This window comes from Apodemus sylvaticus, chromosome 6 (genome assembly GCF_947179515.1).
Source record: "Apodemus sylvaticus chromosome 6, mApoSyl1.1, whole genome shotgun sequence".
NCBI classification, from domain to species: Eukaryota; Metazoa; Chordata; class Mammalia; order Rodentia; family Muridae; genus Apodemus; species Apodemus sylvaticus.
The window spans coordinates 68,071,903-68,096,883 of record NC_067477.1 but is presented as its reverse complement, the minus strand read 5'-3'; the positions used below and the strand labels follow the sequence as shown (position 1 = coordinate 68,096,883).

The 24,981-nt window shown below is 46.1% G+C and overlaps 1 protein-coding gene, 1 long non-coding RNA gene and 1 other non-coding gene across 4 annotated transcripts in view; all 3 read right to left on the bottom strand.

The window, feature by feature from the left end:
- Positions 1–6,027: 6,027 nt before the first annotated feature.
- Positions 6,028–6,191, bottom strand: LOC127688083 (U1 spliceosomal RNA). The gene has a single exon (XR_007978546.1). It is a non-coding gene; the product is annotated as a U1 spliceosomal RNA (small nuclear RNA).
- A 3,075-nt stretch (positions 6,192–9,266) lies between these two features.
- Positions 9,267–13,178, bottom strand: LOC127687337 (uncharacterized). The gene is made up of 2 exons (XR_007978371.1): positions 12,685–13,178; positions 9,267–12,457 (listed from the first exon to the last, which is right to left on the bottom strand). It is a non-coding gene; the product is annotated as an uncharacterized LOC127687337 (long non-coding RNA).
- A 1,064-nt stretch (positions 13,179–14,242) lies between these two features.
- Positions 14,243–24,981, bottom strand: part of Snx6 (sorting nexin 6) — a 40,522-nt gene continuing 29,783 nt past the window's right edge. For both annotated transcript variants that reach the window (XM_052185858.1, XM_052185857.1), the window contains 5 exons: positions 22,970–23,009; positions 20,546–20,632; positions 18,272–18,431; positions 18,112–18,197; positions 14,243–14,358 (listed from right to left, as the gene is read on the bottom strand). In XM_052185858.1, the coding sequence (XP_052041818.1) occupies positions 14,305–14,358; positions 18,112–18,197; positions 18,272–18,431; positions 20,546–20,632; positions 22,970–23,009 (427 nt within the window). In that variant the 3' untranslated portion in view covers positions 14,243–14,304. The remainder of the gene's footprint in view (positions 14,359–18,111; positions 18,198–18,271; positions 18,432–20,545; positions 20,633–22,969; positions 23,010–24,981) is intronic.

Below are 24,981 nucleotides of genomic sequence, written 5' to 3'. Positions count from 1 at the left end.
ATATTCCGAGCCCCTGCATTCATAGCATGTATATTGGCAGAATGCCTCTATGAGCTGCTCTAGAAAAGCTGCAGGTGACTCATCTGGTCCCTGCTTAACCTTACATACCTTGGTCAAATTCGTGGGCTGCCATGCCCTCGAGACCTGCCAATGGAGTCTGGTGTTGGTCTGTCAGATGCCTCTTACCTTTTGTCTGAGGGGGTAATCTTTTTGGCTTCCTGTATTACAAATAAAACAGTCCCAAAGAGATTAATTAGTCTCTTGGGAAATATACCCTTAGTGAGAGAGCTACCATGGTATCAGGATAGGTGGTCTCAGGTCCTCTCCTGCTCCATTCTGTGGTCTTCTCTAAATATCAATTGAGCATAATTATTACCATTTTGTAAATTATAAACTATAAGATAGACATAACACCTAGTTTATCATCCTGTCAATTAAACAGAACCCTTTTTATCTGTATTATCTTAAAAGACTGTCAGAATTAACACTTAATGTTGTATTCCGTAGCTGCCTGCCACTACTACGAACTGGGTTGCTGGAACTTTAATGTCAGTCAGACCTTTTACCAGTTTGGGCAAGCCCTTCCCCCCAGACCCCCCAGGCTGAGTTCCGGTGAAGCCATCTGGTGGTTCTTGACTCTACTGCTTGGGCAGCTGGGTGGGTCACCTGCTTAATTCAGGAATTCATGGACCTTGAAGAACAATGAGCTTAACCTTTACTCAGAGCTTCTCCAGCCCAGGTGGAGCAGGATCCTGAAGGAATCCATGCTCAACAAGGGCTGGGAGAAGTTCACCTTGACCAATGTCAAGTATTCTCTTTGCGCTACAGGCTGTCCTGGGTGGGATGCCTAGAGTGGCATATTCAAATAATAATATGTTTAGGCAGACAGAAAAACACATACATATCCACACATTCCAAGCATTTCACATATACACATATGTGTATATATACACATATGCACACATACACATATGCACACATACCTGGTGGGTGTATGGAACAAAGTTCCAACAGATTCCTAGAATTTCACACTTTACACATACAAACATATACACACAACTGGATGAAGCACGCTCCAACACACAGGCAGGCAAGCTTTATATACATACACGCATACATATATGTATAAAGATTTATTGGATGGAGCATAGTTCCAACACATTTTCATACAAACTTTACACATATTCATACAGAACTTTATTTTTTCTCCCTTGTCTTATACATTTCAGCAAAATCTTTCAAGCAGTGTAAAATTACCATGTGATTACATTTTAGTTTTCTTCTAGTGAATGACTATGAGAAAATGATGTTCCCCAATAACTTCACAAGGAATAATATTACATAGTACTGGCAAAGAAAACAAATGATTCCCAAGGACCCACGTGCATTCATAATGAAGCAACTTGTTATAGATTAACAAAGTGTAAATAAGCAAGGCAGTTTTCTCAGCCAGCTTCTCTTACTGTCAGGCAGCAATGTACAGTTAAAAACAAAGGATTGATTATTGTACTATCTGTCTTTAAAAGTAATCTCATAAGAATCAAAAAAAAATCACAAATCTAAACTTTGATATAAAAATGAGACATAGCTACCTTAAATCCTCAGAATGCACATCTACTCATCAGCAATTCTTAATAAATCACATCAGGAAGCCGAGGGCAAAATGTGTATAAGAACTCAATCAGCAGCAGCCCAGCTTCAGTGAGAGTCCAGGTAGCCAGTGTGGCCGCTGTTCTTGGTCCCTGACCATAATCGCTTAACTATTAAGAGTGTGCCTCTTTAGCCGTGCAGTGGTGGCGCACGCCTGTAATCCCAGCACCCTGGGAGGCAGAGGCAGGCAGATTTCTGAGTTTGAGGCCAGCCTGGTCTATAGAGTGAGTTCCAGGACAGCCAGGGCTATACAGAGGAACCCTGTCTCAAAAAAAAAAAAAAAAAAAAAAAAAAAACAAATCCAAAAAAAAAAAAAAAGTGTACCTTTCTGAACTTCAAATTGTTCCCTAAGATTTTCTACATCAGATTCAGTAGCAAAAATATTGTAACCTAGCTTCACTAACAGTTTTATTTTTCCAAATTTTTTTTTAAAGATTTGGGTTTTTGTTATTGCTGTTGTTTTGGTTTTTTGGATTTTTTGTTTTTGTTTTTGTTTTTTTTGTTTGTTTTTTGTTTTGTTTTTTTTTTGAGACAGGGTTTCTCTGTATAGCCCTGGCTGTCCTGGAACTCACTCTGTAAACCAGGCTGGCCTTAAACTCAGAAATCCGCAGGCCTCTGCCTCCCAGGGTGCTGGGATTACAGGCGTGTGCTACCACCGCCTGGCTGATTTGTTTATTTTTATTTTTTATTTTTTAAGATTTATTTATTTATTATACGTTAAGTACATTGTTGCTGTCTTCAGACACACCAGAAGAGTGCATCAGATCCCATTATAGAAGGTTGTGAGCCACCATGTGGGTGCTGGGAAATGAACTCAGGACCTCTGGAAGAGCAGTCAGTGCTCTTATCCACTGAGCCATCTCTCCAGCCCTCCAAATGTTTTACTAAGGGTAGAGGTCATTGTGGACAATCGCCATCTCTAAGTCCTTTCCTAGGGTGGTGATTGAATCATTGATCTACTCCAGCAGCGATGACTGAAAGCGATCCAGCACGATTGTTGTGAGAGCCAGAGATGCTGCCCAGTGAAGTGAGGGGCTGGACGCCCCCTTAGAGTTTCCATACAATTCTTGGGTTAAGAGGGAAGTGAGGGCAGCAAGCAGAGAACTCCTTAACAGCATGGAGTCCTCGGGAGATGTTAGTCGTCAGAGTCGGCCTCAACCAAGGTGTACCCATCGCAGCTGTGCTAACCCGTGGGCAGCATTCCCTGAGTTCTAAAGCCCTTCCTCCTGCATGGCCCTCAGCCGTTTCCAAACAGGAGAGGACTAAGAAGGAAAAAGTCCCTCATCCAACATAACTTTAGACTGGGAACAACGGGAATTACATGCGCTCCCATGAGAAAGACCAGGCCCAGCTGACAGAACCACCGACTCTGTGTGCGGTTTGCACCCCACCTTGGGTCCTAGGGCACCTGGGCAAGAGCTCTTCTTTCTAGCAGACAGCTTTTCTTCTATGCGGCCGTGGTAGCTTCCCAGTGGCTCTGTTGACGAGCGTCTACTGGCCAAGCTAGGGATGGGATCCAGGCAACTATGCTGTGCCTGCATTTTGGAGCGAAGTGTCGTCTGCCTCTGTCCAGCCGCACCCAGTGTATTACATCCAGAAAACCCGGTCACTGTACGTGTGGTAAAGCATTCCATGGATTTTGACTCGCCATTTCAAAAGAAATAAGGAAAGGAAAGGAAGGGGGAGGAAGAAGAGGAAAGGAAGGAAGGAAGGAAGGAAGGAAGGAAGGAAGGAAGGAAGGAAGGAAGGAAGGAAGGAAGGAAGGAGAATCTAGAGACTGGACTCAGGTCATCAGGCTTGTGAGCAAATGCTTTTTTGCCTGTTGAGTCTTCCCTGCCCCCCAACACCCTCACCTCAGGTTTAAAGTGGCAGGGCTTAGCTATGGTGTGGTGACACATTCCTCTGTTGGCAGAAGTCACTAAGTGGGATGGAAAGTTTGTCCTTAGAGTAGGATAATGTCAATCTGCCTTTCAGGTGTGTCCCACCACCATTGGCCCAAGAACGCTTTAGTTTGGAGGAGGTTCTCTAGTTTTGGGAGGTTTACATAGTTTCTCTCTGTATCCCTGGCTCTCTTGGAATTCAGTTGGTAGACCAGGCTGGCCCCAAACTCAGAGACTGGCCTGCCTCTGCTTCCCAAGTACTGGGATTAAAGGTGTGCGCCATTGGAAGCTGGAGAGATGGCTCAGTGGGTAAGACCACTGACTGCTCTTCCAGAGTTCCTGAGTTCAATTCCCAGCAACCATATGATGGCTCACAACTATCTGTAGTGGGATCTGATGCCCCCTTCTGGTGTGTCTGAAGACAGCTACAGTGTAATCATCTAAATAAATAAATCTTTAAAAAAAAAAAAAAGGTGTGCGCCATCACCACCCAGCAAGCTCTAATTTTTAAATTTTGTTTTGGATTCTGGAGAAACAGCTCACTTTACCCCTTAAGAGTAGTTGGTTCTGGGGCTGGAGAGATGCCTCAGTGGGTAAGAGCACTGACTGCTCTGCCAGAGGTCCTGAGTTCAATTCCCAGTCAAGCCATGGTGACTCACAGCCATCTGTAATGGGATCCGGTGCCCTTTTCTGGTGAGTCTGAAGACAGCTCTCATGTAGTCACAGACATAAAATAAATACATAAATAAATCTTTTTTTTTTTTTAAGGAGCACGTGGTTCTCATGTAGAGGGCCCAGCTTTGGTTCCCAGGTTACATCAGGCATCACAACTGCCTATAACTATAACTCCAGGGGGCCCAACACACTCTCCTGGCCTCTGCAGGCAGACACACACACACATACACACACACACACACACACATTTAAAATTTATTTTGGGCTGGGCCTGAGGCAGAGGCAAGCAGATCTCTGTGAGTTCAAAGCTAGCCTGATCTACATAGTGAGTTCCAGGAGGATTTAAAAAAAAAAAAAAAGCAAAAAGCATGTGGATATGTGTGATACGCCTGCAAGTTTACATGTATGAGCACATGTGTTTGAGTGTGGGAAAAAGTTACAGGTTAAGATAGAGTATCTTCCTTGATTTTTCTCTAATGTATTTACTAATGTTCTTGCTGAGCTTGGCACTTTGTCTTGGGAAATACTCCTTCTCTACTTCTGGAACTGGAGTTACAGGGAGATGGACTGGGAGGGAAAGTCCAGTCCTCTGCAAGTGTTCATAACCACTGAACTTTCCCTTCAGCCTCCTGCGCTGGTAACCACGGCTTCAGTGAGGTGATGCGTGCCACAGCTGTGTCCTGTCCAGAAGACAGCACTTAACAGCTCTCCTCCCGCCTGGCCTCTTCCGAGTTCCCAATGTAGACCATTCACCTGCAACTGAGCGCTGTTACTTATTCTTTTTTTTTTTTTTTTTTCCCGAGACAGGGTTTCTCTGTGTAGCCCTGCTGTCCTGGTAGACCAGGCTGGCCTCGAACTCAGAAATCCACCTGCCTCTGCCTCCCAAGTGCTGAGATTACAGGCGTGCGCCACTACGCCCAACTCTGTGCTACTTATTCTTTGCATTTTGACGAGGTGTGGATCTCCGTGGTAAACACATTAATGCGCTGCGGAAAAACGTTTGACGTTTTCAACCAGATAGTTGAAAGCAACACAAATCCTTGGGTATAAATATAAATATTTAGAAGGCAACTTGACAACATGATAATGTAGCAAAACAGCAGTACATTATTAGAGGGGAGACCCATAACCCCCCATATTACATTACATTTCGTTTCACACAGACAAGTCTAATGAAATTAATTGGGTCACAACAAATGATGCCTGTCTTAGGGTTTCTGGCCCGGGACCAAAGGCACTAACTTGGAGAGGAAGGGTTTCTTTTAGAACCTTCAGTACCACATCACTGAAGGAAGCCAGCTCAGACGTAGGATCAAGGCAGAAACTGAAGAAAAGGTCGTGGAGGCACATTGTATACTTTACTGGTCCCTCACACCTTAGCAGGCAGGAGTGCCAGCTCAGGCCCACAATGAGCCTTCCCACACCTCGTACTGACTAAGATGTCCAGTTTTGGCTGGGTAGTGGTAGCACTCGTCTAATCCCTGCATTGAGAGGCAAAGAGGCCATCCTGGTCTACAGAGTGAGTTCCAGAACAGGCAGAGCTACACAGAAAAACCCTGTCTTGAAAAAAAGCAAAAACAAATGAAAACCCCAAGCTTCTCAAACCGAAGTTCTCATGAAACTGGTTTGTCTCACTCCTTCTGGGTTTGATCTGAACACTCAATAGCGTTTAGCAGCTTTAGTATCAGCACTTACTTTTTCTAAAAATCCAACGTGCCTACTAGGCCAGTAATTTTCACTTTCGTGACTGTTTAGTCACATAGTAAGCGAAGGAAAACTTTTAAGATTCATCTTCCAAACTCTACTTTTGTTACTAAAATCTCAGGGGAGAGCGCGAACGCAGTCCCCCACTACCACAAATTATGCAGTCGAGTTTCCCGCATTTGGGGAAATCGCAGGGGTCAGCACATCCGGAGTGCAATGGATAAGCCTCGCCCTGGGAAAACCACCTTCGTGATCATGGTATCTCCCCTGCCAGGTAAGTATGAGTTGCTCGACTCGCCACCAGCCTCTCCCTCCACACGCACTCCTTTCAAACGCACGGTCGCCCCCTCCGCGCGACCGCCTCGCTCTCACGCCCTCCACAACTCTGATGCGATGCTTCTCCCTCAAGGAAATCAATCGCGTGCCACGCCGGACACTCCACTCGAGACATGGCCCGTCGGGTTCCGCGGGACCGACAGCCATTGCGCGTCTTCATCTGCATTCGCCACGCCCTCAGGAGGCTTTTTTCTTTTTGTTTTCCCTGGCCTGCAGGAGACAGAGACTGGCATGCAGTGACACACAGTGACCTCTAGCACACTATGTATGTATGGAATAAACTGACTAAGGTTTCTTTTCTTTCTTTCTTTCTTTCTTTCTTTCTTTCTTTCTTTCTTTCTTTCTTTCTTTCTTTCTTTCTCTCTTTTCTTTTTCTTTTCTTTTTTAAATAAAACAAAAGGAGTTTATTTACAATATGCCGTACTTCAACAACAGTTACAGCCAAGAAACAGGGTATCAAGCAATAATAAACTCAGAGATTCCACTAATCGTGTTTATGGCTAGAGTAGCTTCTCTTGCTGGCTAGATAGGTGTCCGTCCGAGTCCTCCACTTGCACAAGGCTATCACCACGGAACCAAAGGGCGCTGTGCGTGCAGCACAGTGTGACTTCAGCTGGTTTCTTGGCCTTCTTTTTCTCCTCCCTCGTTAGTTTTCTACTTTTCTCCGTCTCTGTTGACTCCTTCCTCTTTTTCTTCTCCGCTATCGGCTCCTTTCTCAGCCTCCTCGTCTTTATAACCGGCTCCTTCCTCTCCTTGGTTGTCCTGAGTACTGACAGAAACTGCTTTGTTAGAGCCTTCCGGTTCCGAGGAATTTCAATGGCAAAAAATGGAATCCTGCTGCAAAGATGGGGTTCTCTGCAGTGTAGTCCCTGGCAACCACCCAGTCGTAGTAAAGTACCTTAGTTATAATCTTCTACGATCCCTTCACATTTTAAGCCGAATGGTCTGCACTTCTCCTTAGCCGATTCTGATTCGCGTTCTTCTGGGTCGGATACATCTACCCCGAGTGTCTCAAAAATTTCACGGGACGCAGAGTAGATAGATGTCCGCATGGTGCCTCGCTCGCATGGCCCAAGCCATTTCCAATGATCGTCGTTGCCCTAGGACTCGGGAGGGTGGGACGGGAACCGGCTCTTCGTTCTCTCTGGCAGCATCCGTGTTGTCCCAAGCTTTCCCTTCCCGCCTGACTAAGGTTTCTTTATGGCCTGGGATGACCCTGGGGGGGGGGGGGGAGGGGTGTTGTGCATGCCAAGGCAAGTAAGTTCGTCTACCCTGCCGAGCTACACACTCAGCCCTAGGAGCTACACATAGAAACTCGCTACAGGTTCTCAGGCACAAAGCATTGCTACACTGACTATGGAGGCTCACGCCTGTATCCTAACGGTTGCCAACCAGACGCAAGGGAATGGCCTTCCTTTTAATATCCAGTCCCACACTACTGGTTTAGGTAGGGTTTTTCTATTTCTTCCACAAAACACCGTGACCAAAAAGTAAGTTGGGGAAGAAAGAAAGGGTTTATTTGGCTTACACTTTCAGATCCTAGGGACAGGAACTCGAGCAGGGCTAGAGGTGGGCGCTGATGCAGAGGCCGTGAGGGAGGGCTGCTTACTGGCTTGCTTCACATGCCTTGCTCTCTTGTGGAACCCAGGGACACCAGCCCAGGGACACCAGCCCAGGGACACCAGCCTAGGGATACCAGCCCAGGGACACCAGTCTAGGGACACCAGCCCAGGGACACCAGCCCAGGGACACCAGCCTAGGGATACCAGCCCAGGGACACCAGCCCAGGGACACCAGTCTAGGGACACCAGCCCAGGGACACCAGCCCAGGGACACCAGCCTAGGGACACCAGCCTAGGGATACCAGTCCAGGGACACCAGCCTAGGGACACCAGCCCAGGGACACCAGCCCAGGGACACCAGCCCAGGGACGGCTGGCATTAATTGAGAAAACGCCAGATCTCACAGAGGCATTTCTTCAACTGAGGTTCCTTCCTCTCTGACCCACAAACTCAGCCATGACATGTATGTAGCTCAGCTCTCTCTCAACCCCCGAGTCATTTTGCAGGATCTGCACGGTGATGGTGTTTTGGTGCTATCCAGTCGTCACAGATCCTGCTTCTGGTCTCCAGGATCGCCATGTCGTTTTGTTTGTTTGTTTCTTTCTTCTTTCCTCAGCTGAAACAGCTTTGACCACCCACAGGACAGGGCTCTGACCAGTTAAGACACCAGTCAGTCCCCAGGGAGAGCATCTGCCAGGAAATGAACATCAAAGGCCCCGTTCCAAGTTTTCTGTCTCCCCAACTGCTCTACTTGGAGATCAGGCTGAGGCCTTGGGAGGTAGGGCGGCCGCCGGCTCCGGGCCCAGCTGACTGGTTTATAGCGCACAGCTCTCTCCAATAGGTCTTCTTCTGGGTGTAGGGTGGTGAGGTGGGGTGGGGGATGGTCCTTCCTGTCTAGGGTGCTCAGTTTTAGTTACCCCCAGTCACAGTTAAATCCCAACAGACGCCTCTTCAGCGCCCCGAGTTTCAAAGGAAAAAGACGGATGCGGGTGGACGTGCTCCACCACACAATGTAAATAAAGTACACCGAGTGTCTCACCTCACTTCCTGTCACACACTTTTGTTTTGTTTCCTTTTGTTGTTGTTTTAAGTAAGAGTTGTGCAAAACGACTGTTCTCGGGGAGATGCAACACACAGGTCTATGCACCCCGGATAGGGGGCCCACAGCAGACACAGTCTGGATACCACCACAATCCAACTCCAACTCAGCGGACCAAGGAGTTTCATTGGAGTTGATTACAGGAATAAGGGTGAGGGGTGACTTACAGGAAGAAACAGGGGTGACTCAAAGACAGCTGTATAGAGACACTCGCTTGGGTCTTGTTTGGAAGCATCACCTGTCAATAAAATAGCTGATGGCCTATTAGCTCAGTCCGGAAATAGGAAGGAGGTGGGTGTGGTGTGCCTAGAAACGTCCGTGAACCCCCAGGAGACCAGCAAGGAGCCGAGTCGGATGCAATCACATTAGGATTTCTTTATTTAAGCTCGAGTTTGGGTCACATCACCGTCTGCGAGGCAGGAGAACGGGACTTGACCCAGAGCCTGGAGCCTGGCAGGCTCCTTTGAGGCAAGCATTTGTAGAGGCCGGAAAGGGGTATCTTGCCTAGTGCACTTCTGATTGGGTGGGGCCATTGCAGCCTTTACCGTAATTGACTAATGCCAGCCTCAAACTTCCGTTTTCCTCCTCACTGGTGCTTCACTTCTTAGGAAGTGAAGTGTCAGGGGTAGGCTTGTAACTTGGGGGTGCAGCCTTGTCCAGCAGTAACCTGGAGACTTGATGCTAGACGCAACTTTTGTTGGGAGGTAACCTGGTAACTGGTGCTAGACACAGGTCTTGCTGGGGGTAACCTGGAAACGGGTGCTAGATACCCTCTTGTTAACTTGAGTTTGACCTTAGGTCTCTATGATGGAGTCTGAACCCAAAAGATCCGTTCTCTTAGGAGTTCCGGCACGGAGAGAGGATACTGGGATAGAGTCGTTCCCCCGAATGCTGATGGACACTGTCACATGACCCCGAGGAGTCCGAACTAGCCCCGTGGCAGGCCCTGGAAGAGAAGGGTGGAGAATTGAGTACAAGCTAGTGGGACCGAGCCGAAGCTTTTGGCCTAGGCATTTATTCCCAAACAATTCAATCTCGGAGTCGTTATTCTGCCTTTTCAAGCTGCATCTCCAGCGCCCTCCCCGGCCTGGGAAACAGTTCACAGGGCCACAGGGCCTCCCTCAGGCGGGCCGCTGTGGAGCAGGCTGGAGAGCATCCCTTCCAGGAGGCTCAGTTGATGTCCACCTCTGCTGCTCGGCTCGCAGAGGCTCCTTTGCAGCTTGCTTCTCTGAGGGTGACACTCAGCAGCCTTTACAGTTCACTCCTGGGACGGTGGGGTGGAGGTGGGCGCTAGGAGAGCAGGTCGGTTTCAGCAACTTCCTGAAGCTATTTTGAGTTCTGTTGCCTCCAGCCTAAGAAGTTCCCATGGTGTGGAGAAAGGGTTACACAACAATGTACGCGTGCGCTGTGTGCACTTACACGTGCAGTCCGAGAGAAAGGTGTCGGCTCCCCGGAAGTGGGCATTACAGGCTGTCCTGGGTGGGATGCCTAGAGTAGATGATGATCCCGCTCTGGTCCTCTGCGAGAGCGGGGCAGGCTCTTGACAGATGCCACCCTCCCTTCCCCTCAGCAGATGAATCCCTTACCCGACAGCAGTAGCTTGCTAAAATCGGGCTGCTGGGACCTCCTCCATCCGTTTTCTGCACCGTGCTCCATTTGGCCCAGCTTTTCAACCTCACTGGCCAAATAAGTCCAGCCAGTGAAGGCCTAGGCAGCCGGAGCGCAGCAGGCATCGGGCGAGCAAGGGAAGCAAGAAGGCCTTGCCCTTCTCCCCCATTCCCTCTGCCTTGCTAAAATACCCTTAGATTACATTCCTAAAGCTGGCCACCAAGGTTATTTGGTCACTTCCTCCCCCAGAGGCTGACTACCGAGGTCCAGCTATGAAAGTATTCAAGTCCAGCAACCAAAGCCCCCCTTTGACCACCCCAATTACCACGTCCAATCAAGTTGAAACAGTTCATTTTAACGTGGGCTTTCCCATTTTACCCCATAAACTGCCATTTGCCAGGATGAAGCCTGTCTCCTCTTTCCAGAAGGAGTCCTTTGGTGGTCGCCCCACCCTGATAAGGAGCCCTTCCCCTCTGTCCTCTATCTCCTGTCTGTCTCTTATTCCCGGCCTTTTGTTTCTCTGGGGCAAATAAGTAAATAAGTCTCTTTTGTGCTGAAAACTTGGCTCTTTAGTGGGAGTGGGGTGTCTGGAGCTATTCCAGTCCCTCCAGCAGTTCTAGTGTGTGTGTGTGTGTGTGTGTGTGTGTGCGCGTGCACGTGCCTGCATCTCCCTCTTCACACTACCAAACACAACTCCTTCCCATCCCCACTGCTTTTCCAGGGCGTTGAGGGCTCAGTTTCATGTCCTGGGCCTCCCCAACCAGGGAGGTAAATTCTGCCCCTGGGCTCTGGCCACTGCAGGCCTCTGGCCACTGCTGGTGGTGCCACCTCTCCCCAGACTGCCAGGACGGTAGGCAAACCCGCCAGCCTCATCAGGAGTGAATCCAGAGTGGGTGGGCGTGTTTCAGGGGACTAGCAGAGAGCTAGTCAGTGGCCCGCTCTATGTGCACCATACTTTCCTAGCTATGCCCCTTACAGTACATTGTGTGGACGGACAGACATTCGTTTTCCTTTGGGTTTCATTAACTAAACCCAATCCTGTGCATGTGGGGGTGCTGTGCGTGTCCAGGTCAGAGGCTGACTTCTAGGAGTTGGTTCTCCCTCCAGGGGGTCTGGGGCTCAAACCCAGGTTCTCAGGCTTGGCAGCAGGTAACTACCCAGTGAGCCACCCTGTCTGCTGCTCCACAGTTTGGTGTGGGAGTGGGGTGCCACACATATGTAGCCCTGGTTGGCCTGGAACTTCCTGTGTAGACTAGGCTGGCAGGAGACTCGGGGTCCCCCTGTTGTTACAGGGGGACCCCGAGCTGATGTTACAGGGGTGCCCCACCTCACCTGCACTCCCTTGTTCTCAGAGGCAGCTGTTCACCTCTGGGGCCTGCCTGGTCTTAAACTCACAGCAGCAGTCCTGGGGTCACAGGCACGCGGCACACATTATTTTTTCCATGTGTTGGTGAGAAAGCCCTGCACACTCTCCTCTAGTTCTGTAGGCTTTGCGGCCTACCCAAGGCCCCCAAGGGAGTATATGCAGCTGCTACCAAGTACCCCCGGCCCCAGGACACACACTCACAATGAATCCTGGGCCTGCCAAGTCTCCTCAGGGGTGAACACACTTGCCCCATGGCTGGCAGCTGGAGTTTGAGCCCCACAATCCACGTGGTGGAAGGAGATTTGACTCCCACAAGCACGCCTCTGGCCTTCTCCAGGTCCCTCCTCACACGCTACACACACTCATCTGAAAATAGACCTCGGCGGTTGGAGACATGTTTCAGTGACTGAGCGCGCTGGCTGCTCCTCCCTAGGACCCGGTCGGTTTCCAGGCACCCACATTGAAGCTCCGGTTCTGGGGGATCCTATGTTCTCTTCTGCCCCACCTCTCCCCTTTCTGGCCCTCTCCTGCACTGCTCACATGGGGCCCACAGACCGATGGGCAGGCGAAAGCACTCCTACACAGTAAATAAAAAGTAAGCACAAATCCAATAAAAAGTTTCGGAGCACTCACTCCACCCACGGGTAAGAGAAGCGTCGTGTGCTTTGCCCGCTCCCCCCCCCCCCCCCGTGTGTGTGTGTGTGTGTGTGTGTGTGTGTGTGTGTGTGTGTGTTTACACAGCACCGTCACATTTCAGCACGGTACCTCACAACATCCCCGTGAGGTAGGTCAGCATGTCCTTACTGGATTGAGGCTTCAAGAGCAGCTGGTGAGGGCCGGACCGAATCCAGAAGCAGGGCCCCAGGTCCGCACTCACCCACTGGGACACCGAGTGGGTGTATTTCTACCAATGAAGGCCCAGCACACAAAGGAAGAAAACGATGTCTCGGCTGACCACAGGAAAACCAACATTCGCCCGGCACGGGGAACCATGCCAGTCACGAGAGCAAGCACTGCAACCAGCACAGGGAGGAGAGAGAGTGTGCGCCCAGAGAGGCTGACGCCCAGAGAGGCTGCGCCCAGAGAGGCTGCGCCCAGAGAGGCTGCGCCCAGAGAGGCTGCGCCCAGAGAGGCTGCGCCCAGAGAGGCTGCGCCCAGAGAGGCTGCGCCCAGAGAGGCTGCGCCCAGAGAGGCTGCGCCCAGAGAGGCTGCGCCCAGAGAGGCTGCATCTGGGTCTTGGGTGGATCCTAATCTCGGAATCCTCAGGATGGTTTAGAGAAATGTAAACAAACTAGGAACCGGTTCTGGGGTGACCGGAGAACTCCTTGTGGTTTCCAAACAGGAGAGGAGTAAGACAGAAAGATAAGAGAAGTCCATCATCCAACTCAACTTTAGACCGGGAACACGGGGATCATGTCTGGGCCAGTCAGAAAGAGCAGGCGTGGCTTTCATCCTGTTAGCACCCCACCTTTGGTCCCGCACACCTCTCCCCCCCCCCCCCCCCCGGGCTCCTAGCAGACATCGTTCCCTGTACCTCTTACCTTACTATGCAGCCTTGGCAGCCACCAAGTAGCTCGGCTGACAAACGTCCCATGGTTATCTAGTGAGACAGGAACTGGAGTCAGGAATCCGGGGACTCTAATGCTCCCGCACTTTGAAACAGTGCACCCAGAAGACTGGGCCATTGTACTTGAGGTAAAGAATTCATTGAACCTGGTTGGCCATTTCAAAAGGAAAAAAAGAAAATAGAAACAGAAAAAGAAAAAGACCTGCAGCGTGAAGCATAATGCCGGAGCAGTTTTATTACGGCTCCCCCGAATTCCAGAGCGGTACAAGGAGCATGGAGTAAGAACGCCGTGGGGGTCTCTGGGCGTTTACAATGTTGGTTTAGTCCACAAGTTTAAGGCAAACATACTAACGCATCTGCTTTTCTTCAGAGATCACACTTATAAAGCTTACACAAAGTCTGACCCAAAAACTTTTCATTCATTAATTCAAAGTAAATTTCGTTAAGATGCTTACACAGATACATGAAAGAACTAAGGAAACAGGATGCTTACAAAATATTCAGAAAGGCAACCTTTATCCTGTGTGAACAATGGACTTTGAGAATGTTAAAACGGGACGAGCGACTCTTGTAAGGTAAATAAGGCCTTCAGCCATAGAATCGCCACATACGAAATAAACACAGTTAAGACAGGCTACTTAGAGAACAGAGGGTTGGACTTTGGGCTTCTTGGAAGGTGGAGTTCGAGGTGGCAGGCCGCTGCGCTGTGGCCGGTGAGCCGCTCCACCGTCTCTCGGAAGAAGAGCCTATGCCCTGTGCCCGCTGTCTCTGTTGTTCCCAGTGAGCTTAGATGGGAGGTCGTCAGGAAAACAAACAGATCTGAAGGCAGCCCTTTTCAGCAGAAGGCGGAGGGAAGCCTATGTGTCTCCACTTAAAACTGCAAGGCAGTTCTGCAGCAGCTGGAGGTTACCCTAGGAAACAATCCATCAGGGGCTTAGTCCTAACAGCTGGAAAGAGTTGTTGCTTGTAAATATTTTTTTATTGTTATTTGATGTGTACGGGTGGTTTTGCCTGCATGTATGTCAGGGACCACACACAAGCAAGCAAGCAAGAAAGCATAAAAGAAAAAAATTATATTCTAATGTCACAATTCTAGAAACATCTCCATAACAGTTTAAAAATACATAGTACCAACTTGTTCAGTAAATAAATTTCTACCTAGATGAGAATGAATGGTTTAGACTGCTTTACTTAAAAAAAAAAATCATTTTTATTTATGTGAGTGCTTTGCCTGATGTGATGCCTCTTCTCAGTCTGAAGAGGGCACCAGTGGCCCTGGAACTGGAATTGCTGCCACTTTAAGTCACCGTGGGTGCTGGGACTGAAGAACCTGGGTCCTCTGCGCGGCAGAGCAGAGCAGCCAATGCTCGAGCAGGCAATCAACTCTCCACACCCGCGACATGTTTTTGCCAAGGGTAAAATAAGACTTTTGAGTCCAAGGTTAACTAGTGAATGCTTTCTGATTGTGTGATAGGCCATTAAACTAGTATTAAAGAAAACCCACTAACATTGCACACAAAAGTATTCTACAGAATTTACACATGGGTAGCCATTTGTAGAACATTTGAAGTTGCTTCAGAGTTTAAGAGATATGCGTAGGCTCTGGTGAGACACTCCGTTAATCCCAGCATTTGGGATGTAGAGGCAGGTAGATGGATCTTTGTGAATTCTAGTTTAGCCAAGACTACAGGGAGAGACTCCCCCAAACCCACTGTGGTGGTTTGCGTAAGGATGGCCTCAGAAACTCATATTTGAATACTTAGGTAGTGGCATTAGATGTGGCTTGTTAGAGGAACTGTGTCATAGGGCAGGTAGGGATGGGGTGGGCTTTCTTGGCCAGTGGATCAGAATGTGAAGGTCTCAGACTGTTCTAGCTACATGCCTCTGTGCTCCATACCATGATAATAATTGACCACCCTCTGAAACTGTAAGCCAGTCCTAGTTTAAATGCTTTCTTTTATAACAAGTTCTTTGAGCTGGATGGTGGTGCCTTTAATTCTAGCCCTCAGGAGGTAGAGGCAGAGGCTGATGGATATCTGTGAGTTCCAGGCCAGCCTAGTCTACACAGAAAAATCCTATCTAAAAAAGAGTTGCTTGGGTCATGGTCTCTCTTCACGGAATTAGAACAGTGACTAAGACACAACATTGTGCTAAAAGGAAGAACTTTCCATTGGGTGCAGAGGTTTATGCCAGGAACCCTAGCCCTGGGAGCCTGAGGCAGGAGATTGTCAGTTTGAGACCACGCTAGACTATCTAACAAAAACCTGTGGTGTAGGGAGTGGGAGGCAGGGCAGACAAACAGGTAAAGGCATTGGCTCCCCAAGAATGATGACGATGACCTGAGTTGAGTCCCTGGAACCCAAATACAAATCTGAGTGTAGTGGGACATCTGTAATCCCAGATGGTTGTTAGTTAGGGCTTCTATTTATTGTGAAGAAACACCATGGCCATGGTAACTCTTATAGAGGAAAACATTTATATTGGGGCTGATGTACAGGTTCAGAGGTTTAGTCCATTATCATCATGGTGGAAACATGGTGGCTTGGAGGCAGACACGGTGCTGAGAGTTCTGCCTCTGGATCAGTAGGGAGAGGGAGAGAGAAACAGAGACAGAGACAGAGACAGAGATAGACAGACTATAGCACATTCTGGTAATCCCAGAACTCAGGACAGAAATATTGCCATGAGTTTAAACCAAGCCTGAATTACAGAGTGAGTTTTGGGAGATTTTAGTCTCAAATTAGAGAGAGAGAGAGAGAGAGAGCGAGAATATCAACCTTTGAAGATGGGGTATAGCTCAGTGGAAGAATACTTGCCTAGCATATGCAAAGTCCTGGATTTGATCGGCATCACAGAAAAGAAAAATAAAAATCAACATTCCAAAGCCAGCATAATAGTAGATTCAAGCAAGACCCATCCATGGATTAAAACAAAAATCTCAGATGTACGTATGTATATGAGGTTTTGTATGCATGTATACATTGTATGAGTGTATGTATGCATACTCCATGCAGGCCTGGTACCTGCAGAGGGCCTGTAATTCCCTAAAATGGAGTTACAAACCACATGTGAGTGCTAGGAATGAAACCTATCCCCTCTCAGAAACCTAGCTCTTAGCTTGTTGAGTTATTTGTCCAACACACATTGATGGGTTTTAAAACACTAAGGATCTTGGGCTGGAGAGATGGATGGCTCAATGATTAAGAACACTGCTCATTCTTCCAAGCCCGGGTTTAGTTCCCAGTGTGGCAGCTCACAGCTGTCTGCACCTCCAGTTCCAGGGGATCCCACACCTTCACAGATACACACCAATGCCATGAAATAAAAATAATTAAAAAAGATTATCTTGCTGGGTGGTGGTGGCACATCTTTAACCCATTGCTCTGGAGGTAGAGCCAGGTGGATCTCTGTGTTCAAAGCCAGCCTGTTCTATAGAGCTAGTTCCAGAACAGCCAAGGCTATACAAAAATCCCTGTCTCAAGAGAAAAACAACAACAAAAAAATCTTCCATGCTCTACTAGGACTTTATTTCTTTGCTTATCATAGAATAATAGCCTATATACTACAGTTCATCCATTCACCCACTAGCTAGAATATTGATTGCTTTCATATTTTTTCTGAGACATATCTTTTTTTAAAAAGGTATGTTTTTATTTGTATGTGTATACCATCTTTATCCAGGTGCTTATGGGGGCCACAACAGGATGTTCTATCTTTTGAACATGGAGCTAGTATGGTTATGAGCCACTTGATCTGGGTGCTGCTTATAACTGCTGTGTTAACTCTCCAGCTCCAAAGGTGTAACACAGGCTAGCCTTGAACTTGTGACGCTACCTCTGCCTCTTCAAGTGTATCCTACAGGTAAGCATTACCAACAATGGCAAATACCAGTTTGGTGTGTGCGTGTGTGTGCATGCATGTATGTATGTGTGAGTGTCTCAGCATGTGTATAGGTCAGAGTAAAACCTCCCAAGTAGAGGCTGAGGCAGGAAGATCACTGAGTTCAAGGCCAGCCTGGTCTACCTAGTGAGCTCTAACCAAGCCTATAGAGTTAAGAAGCTGCCTCAACAGCAACAGACAAACATCCTGTGCTGTCAGGATGGGAATGTAGCTCAGTGACAGAACGCTGGCTGGCATACAGAATCCTAGGTACAATTCTAGTACTGAAAACAACAAAACCCCAAGTACGGCCCAGTGAGAGGGCTAATCAATCAAGTATGAGCCCTTACTGCATAAGCCTGAACCCTCAGTTCATCTGGAAACTTATACAAGGGAGAAGTAACCCTAGGAGGTGTCTTTGACCCCCCCACATACGTACATGCAAACATGTACACGCACACACAAGTATAAAAGAAAACATCCAAATCATCCAAGGACAGTTGTGCCAATCTCCTGTAGGAGGCTGGTTAAAGGAGTTATTTTATAACTGACTCAATTTAAAATTACATGATTAATATTCTTTTAAGACTTATTTAGTTTATGTATGTGAGTATACTGTCACTGTCTTCAGACACACCAGAAGAGCACATCAGATCCCATTACAGATGGCTGTGAGCCACCATGTGGTTGCTGGGAATTGAACTTAGGACCTCTGGAAGAGCAGTCAGTGCTCTTGCCCTGAGCCATCTCTCCAGCCCCCATGATTAAATATTTAATGGCACTACCTTTGCATGCTTCAGTTCTAGTTCTGCAAGTTCCACTAAATTTTTTCTGAATGCAGCAACTCTTCTTGTCTTAAAATCTATCAGTTCTGTAAACAAAAATAAAACAATTAGAACAGCTACCATAAAGCATGCGCAGAGCCCAAAGGTGCATCATCAGTACCTTGTTTTGCAGATTCAGATATTTTTTCAAACTTCTGACAGCACAACTGTTGAGAAGTTTCGGCTTGTAGAACATCTTTGTTTTTCGCTCTGGCCTTGTCCAGTGCTTTATTGGCATTTTCATAGTCCACCAGCGATCTAGACCTTCTATAGAGGAGGTCCTACAAGACAGAATAGTCACAGCGTGTGCTGCGCCCTTACTGCAGTTAGATACAACACTACCATCAGCATTCACACACCAGGAACTCTAAATACTCTGTTCTGGGCTTGAACCAGGGCTCACTAATTATGCTCCCAGCCCCTAAATGTTTTTTAATAAATAATAGCTTAATTGAAATAGAATTCACATACTTTACAACTGATCCATTTAAAATATACAACCCAGAGCTTATACTACGTGCACAGAGCTGAATACCTATCGGAACCAATGTTAGACACAACTCACCATTCAATAAGAAAGCCTCTACTCACTATCAACTTTCAGTCTCATGATTCTGCCTATTCTGGACAGGGTCCCAAGTAGTCCAGGATGACTGCAAACTCTCTACAAAGCTGAAGATGACTGAACTCCTGATCTCCAGCTCCACTTCCCAAGGGCTAGGACAACGGGCATGCCGAACAATAGACCTGATTCAGCACCCCACCTCATCCCTCTTTTCTTTCTGTGAGACAGAATGTTTCACTATGTAGCCCTGGCAGGCCTGGCATTCAACAGAGCTACAGCTGCCTCTCTGCCTTCACAGTGCTGGGACTAAAGGCAAGGCTACCACACCCAGCTGATTTCTTCCTTCTTTAATCCCACAATATTTATTAAAAGGTAAAAGCTGAACCTCACATGAGCTTAGAAAATACTGAACTGGGTGTGGTGATTTGTGACTTTAATCTGAGGCGGCAAAGGCAGGCAGATCTCTTTGGGCTGTAGGCCATCCAAGGCCTTACAGTGAGACCACTCCACCTCAAGCCCCCAAAAGCATTCATGAATTTGCCATCATTCTTACATAGGGGTCACACTAATCTTCCCCATACATTCTGATTTACTATGTGTGCTGCTGAAGTAAGGAGCAGCCAGACTTACTTTTAAAGTCACATCTACAAAGTTACCTATTTCAACCACATTTTCAAACAAAGCCTTCAGAAGTGAGGAGCTGGGCTGGGGATAATGCTAAGTAGCAGAGCAAATGCAAGAACCACATTCAAGCTACTTGGGGAAGCACATCTTTAATCCAAGCAAACTCCCCACAAACCATGGCCTTACCATGTAAATTCACAAACCATAACCGGTTTGAAAATTAGGGTATTCTCAGTGCTTTTTAATGCACCTGTCTTAAAATATTTGTTTTTATTTTTTCTACATCTTTGCTGTTTGAAAATGAAGTCTTTTATATATAGCAGGAAATGTGTGAGTTGCATTGAAATACAAGGCACTTCTATTTAGTAGTGTTCTCAAGTCAGCCAGAGACTTATTTAGACCAAATCAGAAACCAGTAGGTATGTGAATCTTATCTGAGCACTTTACTTTTTTTAAACAGGGTTTCACTGTGTAGGCCAGGCTGTCCTGGAACTTATATACCAGGCTGGCCTCAAAGTCAGAGATCTACCTGCCTCTGCCTCTGGAGTGCTAGGATTAAATATTTAAAGATGTGCACCAGGGGGCTGGAGAGATGGCTCAGTGGTTAAGAGCACTAGCTGCTCTTCCAGAGGTCCTGAATTCAATTCCCAGCAATCATATGGTGTCTCACAATCATCTGTAATGGGATTTGATGCCCTCTTCTGGTGTGTATATTCTCATACATAACATAAATAAATCTTTTAAAAAAAAAAGTGAAAACATAGCTCTTTTTATTTTTTATTTTTTGGTTTTTTGAGACAGGGTTTCTCTGTATAGCCCTGGCTGTTCTGGAACTCACTCTGTAGACCAGGCTATCCTCGAACTCAGAAACCCGCCTGCCTCTGCCTCCCAAGTGCTGGGATTAAAGGCGTGCGCCACCACTGCCTGGTGTAAGTTCAAATTAAAAAACCAAAAATCAAGGGGAAAAAATGTGTGCACCACTATGCCTGGCTCCAGGAAACAGCATTTATTTATCTTTTGAGACAAAGTCTCACTACATGGCCCAAGATAGCCTCACGCTCGTTTCTCCTATCTACCCTACCAAGTGGGAGGATCCCAGCCATAACAGAACACTGCAGAAAGCATGAAAATACAAACCGGTGTCCCCATAAACCAACTCTTCACACTTTTCCATCCAATCATATCTGAAGAAATGACAGCAGTTACCTTAGCTGCTTGAGACTCCCGCAAGTAGTACTTTAATAGGTCAGAAAGCTTGAGGTCTTCATCAGCAGACACCCGAGCTTCTATTTTCTGAAAAAGGGGGACCTGTGTATTAGATCACCTGCTATATTCTACTTTAAGTCAAAACACTGAAGAACTACAGACCCCATTCTGCTTTTTTCAGGGTGTCTTTTGTAATTCCAATAAGAAATAAACAGAAAAATCAAATAACATTAATGAATTTATGTAATTATAAGTAATGAATAAGTGGAATAACATTAATGAATTTCCATATTTGAAAACTGGTTTTCCTGCCATTTTTAGCTTCATCATTATTGAATCTACTGCAGTGCACTGGAAGGTGCTCATCAATAGATGAAGCAATTTGAGATGAGATGGAGAGACAGGTGGTGGTGGTGATGGCTAACACCTTTAATCCAGCACTCCGAGGCAGAAGCCAATGGATCTCCGAGTTTGAGGCCAATCTGGTCTTCAGATCAAGTTCCAGGACAGCCAGGACTACAGAGTCTCCAAAAGCCGTCCCCCTCCAAAAAAGAGATGATGATAAAGGTAATGTTTTAAAGAAAGTGTCTCACTATGTAGCCCAGGATGGCCTGAACTCATGATTCCCCTGCCCCAGCCTCCAAGCGCCGAGATTATAGGCATGCCCATTACATCTGGCTCATATAATTTGGAGGGGGTGGTTCTTAAAACATTATTATTGTACATATGTGTATGTGAGTGTGTACACACTATGATATGGAGGTCAAAGAACAACTCTTGCAAATTGGTTCCCTGCTTTCAACTTTACATTGGTTTCAGGAACTTTGGAAAGCCTTTACTTGCTAAGCCATCTTACCAGCTTCCTCCCAGTTCCTTCTCCCTCCTCCCCACACTCTCCTCCACTGGGACAGGACTCAGAGATTCAACTACCTCTAATCCTGAGTGCAGGGATTAACCCAACACATCTGTCTAAAGAGATGTTTTATATGTTAAATGCAATAAGGGATCTAATGTGTCTTCTGACTTAAGTTACACCACAAAAAGTCACTTAATTACTTAGAATGTAAAAGGAGAAATCTGTATTGGTGGTATTGAGAAAAACATATTACTGGCTATATTTTTTGTTTTGTTTGATTGTTTGAGACAGGGTTTCTCTGTGTAGCCCTGGCTGTCCTAGAACTCTCTCTGTAGACCAGGATGGTCTTGAATTCAGAGACCCACCTGTCTCTGCCTCTCAAGTGCTGGGACTAAAGGTGTGTACCACCGCTACCTGGCTTTCCATTTTTCTTTTTTCTTTCATTTTAGTATTGGCTATATTAAAAAATAATTCAACTTTAAAATTACTGTTAAAATTGCTGTTTATTTCTTAAAGGCACACTTACCAAGTAGCTAAAACACAGGTGACAAAAAACCCCACCTAGTATGGGCAAGCTCACAGAGAGCATCCTGAATGCACAAAGTTATTCAAATGGGAACAGAACGTGGTAGAATGGAACTGCATGTGGTATTGAAGGTCACAAGTCAGCCTTTAGGAGTTGGTTCTCTTCTTTCATCACATTGGTTCCAAGGATCAAGCTCAGGTCATGACAGCAAAGGCCTGTACTTTACCTTGAGCCATTTCACTGTTCCTAAGAGATTTTTTTCTCAGATAGGTCATGCTGTGTAGTCCAGTCTGGTCTTGAACTCAGACTCCTCTTGCCTCAGCCTCCTGAGGGCGAGGATTATTGGTAGGGGTCACTGTAGAGAAATGGCATGAGGACACTGCTCCCAGCCTGCTAGCTTCGAGGTGACTGAAGGATAGCCGAGAATCCCAGCATACTGGGACAAAAAGTAAGCATACTCTCTCTTTAGAGAATCCTGATGTTCTGTCAAGTAAGCTGCATGCCTGAGAAAGTGGCCGTCACGATCCTTTTCTCATGAGAAAGTACTTTTGCTGTTAATTATAAGAAGCAACACATCTAAGAGTTGGACTGCAGACAGATGTCTCAGTCTGCAGAGGTGCACAAGGTCCCTTTGAACCAAGATAAGCTATTGCTAGGGAAACAGCAGCTGGTGAGAACTGCAAACTGTGGGGAATCTTTAGTGTTTTGACTTTAAAAGAAGCTGAGACTTTGAATAAAGTGTGCATTGGCTGACTTGGCTGCGCACACTGTGTCCTGTTAATGCGGCTCTACCCGTGGGACCCCAGCACACTATATGTTGACAGGTCACCACAGCGGATATTCTGAACATGTTTTTTACATTACTATTACTTTTACTTTGTGCCACCACGCATGCATGGATGGAAGCGGGACAAGTGAGAGGCGACTCTTCTGCTATGTTAGTTTTATAGTGTGATACTATGTTTAAGTTTCACAGTGGATAAAATGTTAGTTTTACAGTGCAATACAATGGTCCAGCAGTTCTCTCAAGTTTAGTACTTACTCTTGTCTTATCAAACAGTTCTGAAACTTTGAGGAAAAATCTGCAAGGGAAAAATACTTTCATCAGAAGCATCACTTGGTTAATTTTTCACTCTGTTTAGAGATAATGACTCCAAACCATATTAATAAAGGACGTTTTTGTTTCATCACGTAAAACATCTGATGATTTTGTTAACTGAAGACTTCCAACAGTTAAAAAAATACTTCCTTATAACACTTATAACAATAAACTGCTTATTAAAAACCCAGAGTATTTTGATTCCCTAGAATCTATATGTTGCTAAGGAGATAAAAATTCCCACAAGTTATTCTCTGATCTCTACATTTATGCATACATACAAGTGTGTATGTGCATAAATAAATAAATAGCCAAGTGTGGTGATGCACACGTTTAATCCCCAGCTCTCAGGAGGCAGAGGCAGGTGGATTTCTGTGAGTTCTAAGCCAGTCTGGTCTACAAAGGTCTACAGAGATACAGTGAGACACTGTTTCCAAAAACAGGAAAAAGTTAAAAAAATTTTTTTAAAGCAAGCAATTAAAGGAAAACACTGAAGTCAGAATAGTTTTTAGAGTCATCTAATAATATGTTTGGTTCTGGGGCTGGAGAGATGGCTCAGTGGTTAAGAGTACTGACTGCTCAGTTCCTAGCAACCACATGCTGGCTCTGAACCATCTATGATGGAATCTGATGCCCTCTTCTGGTGTGTCGGAAGACAGCTATAGTGTACTAACATATATAAAATAAGTAAGTAAATATTTTTTTAAAAATTGTTTGATTCTTTATTTTCGGCATTTAAGAAAATTGAGGCCAGGGCCTCATGCACTCTAGGCAAGGGCTCTACTACCAAACTACAGTCCCAGTTTAAACACTAATAGATATAGCAGCTTTGTTCTGAAAACAAAAATAAATAAGCAATTGCTATCTCAGAATTTACTTTCAAATAGACAGTGTGGCAAGTCTAAATATCAACTTTTCAATAGTGCGGGCTGGGTGTGGTGGCTCAACCCTTAAATCCCAGCACTTGGGAGACAGAGACAGGCAGATCTCTGTGAGTTAAGAGACCAGCAGCTACATAGTAAGAATTGATCTCAACAAAAACAGGGTTGGAAGGGGAGGGGGCCTGTAGTAGATAGCTCAGCAGTTAAGAGCCCTTGCTATTCTTCTAGAGGACCAGAGTTCTGTTCACAGCACCATGCAGATGACTCCCAATTACCTGTAACTGCAGCTTCAGGGGATCTGACACACTTCCTGTTCTCTGAGGGCATGAGCACACAGCTGTCACACACTCACACACATACATACAAATGGAAAGAAAAATATGTATGTATATAGAATATATAAAGAATATATGTGTGTGTATAACTTAAATTACTTTTTATGTATGACTGTTTTGCCTGCATGTAAATATATATAATTAATAATGTATGTATGTATGTATGTATGTATGTATGTTTGCTCTGCTGCATGTATATCTACAGGCCAGAATAGGGTACCAGACTCCCTTATAGATGGTTGTGAGCCACCATGTGGTTGCTGAAAATTGAACTCAGGAAGAGTAGCCAATGCTCTTAACTGCTGAGCCATCTTACCAACTCCCTAAATTTTTAAATTTTAATGTAGGTATGTTGTGTGAGTATTCTATATATGTGCAGAAGGAGGTGTTAGATCTCCTGGAAATGAAATTACAGGTAGCTGTAAACCACAAAGACACATGCTGGGAACCAAACTGAGCCATTTCTCCAGTTCCAAGATTTAATTTTTTTCCCTTCCTTCTTGGTTTGATGAAACAGGGTCTTACTATGTAGTCCAGGCTAGCCTAGAACTCAAAATTGCTCTGCCTCAGCCTCGGGTACTAGGATGAAATATATACCACATCTGCTTCCCAGTTTTATTTTTGATACAAGGTATCATGTATATCAAACTTGATCCAGTCTCAATTCCATGATGCGCTGTGATATACATCTCTATCACACATACATACACAAAATAAATAAATGTAAAATAAATTGTTT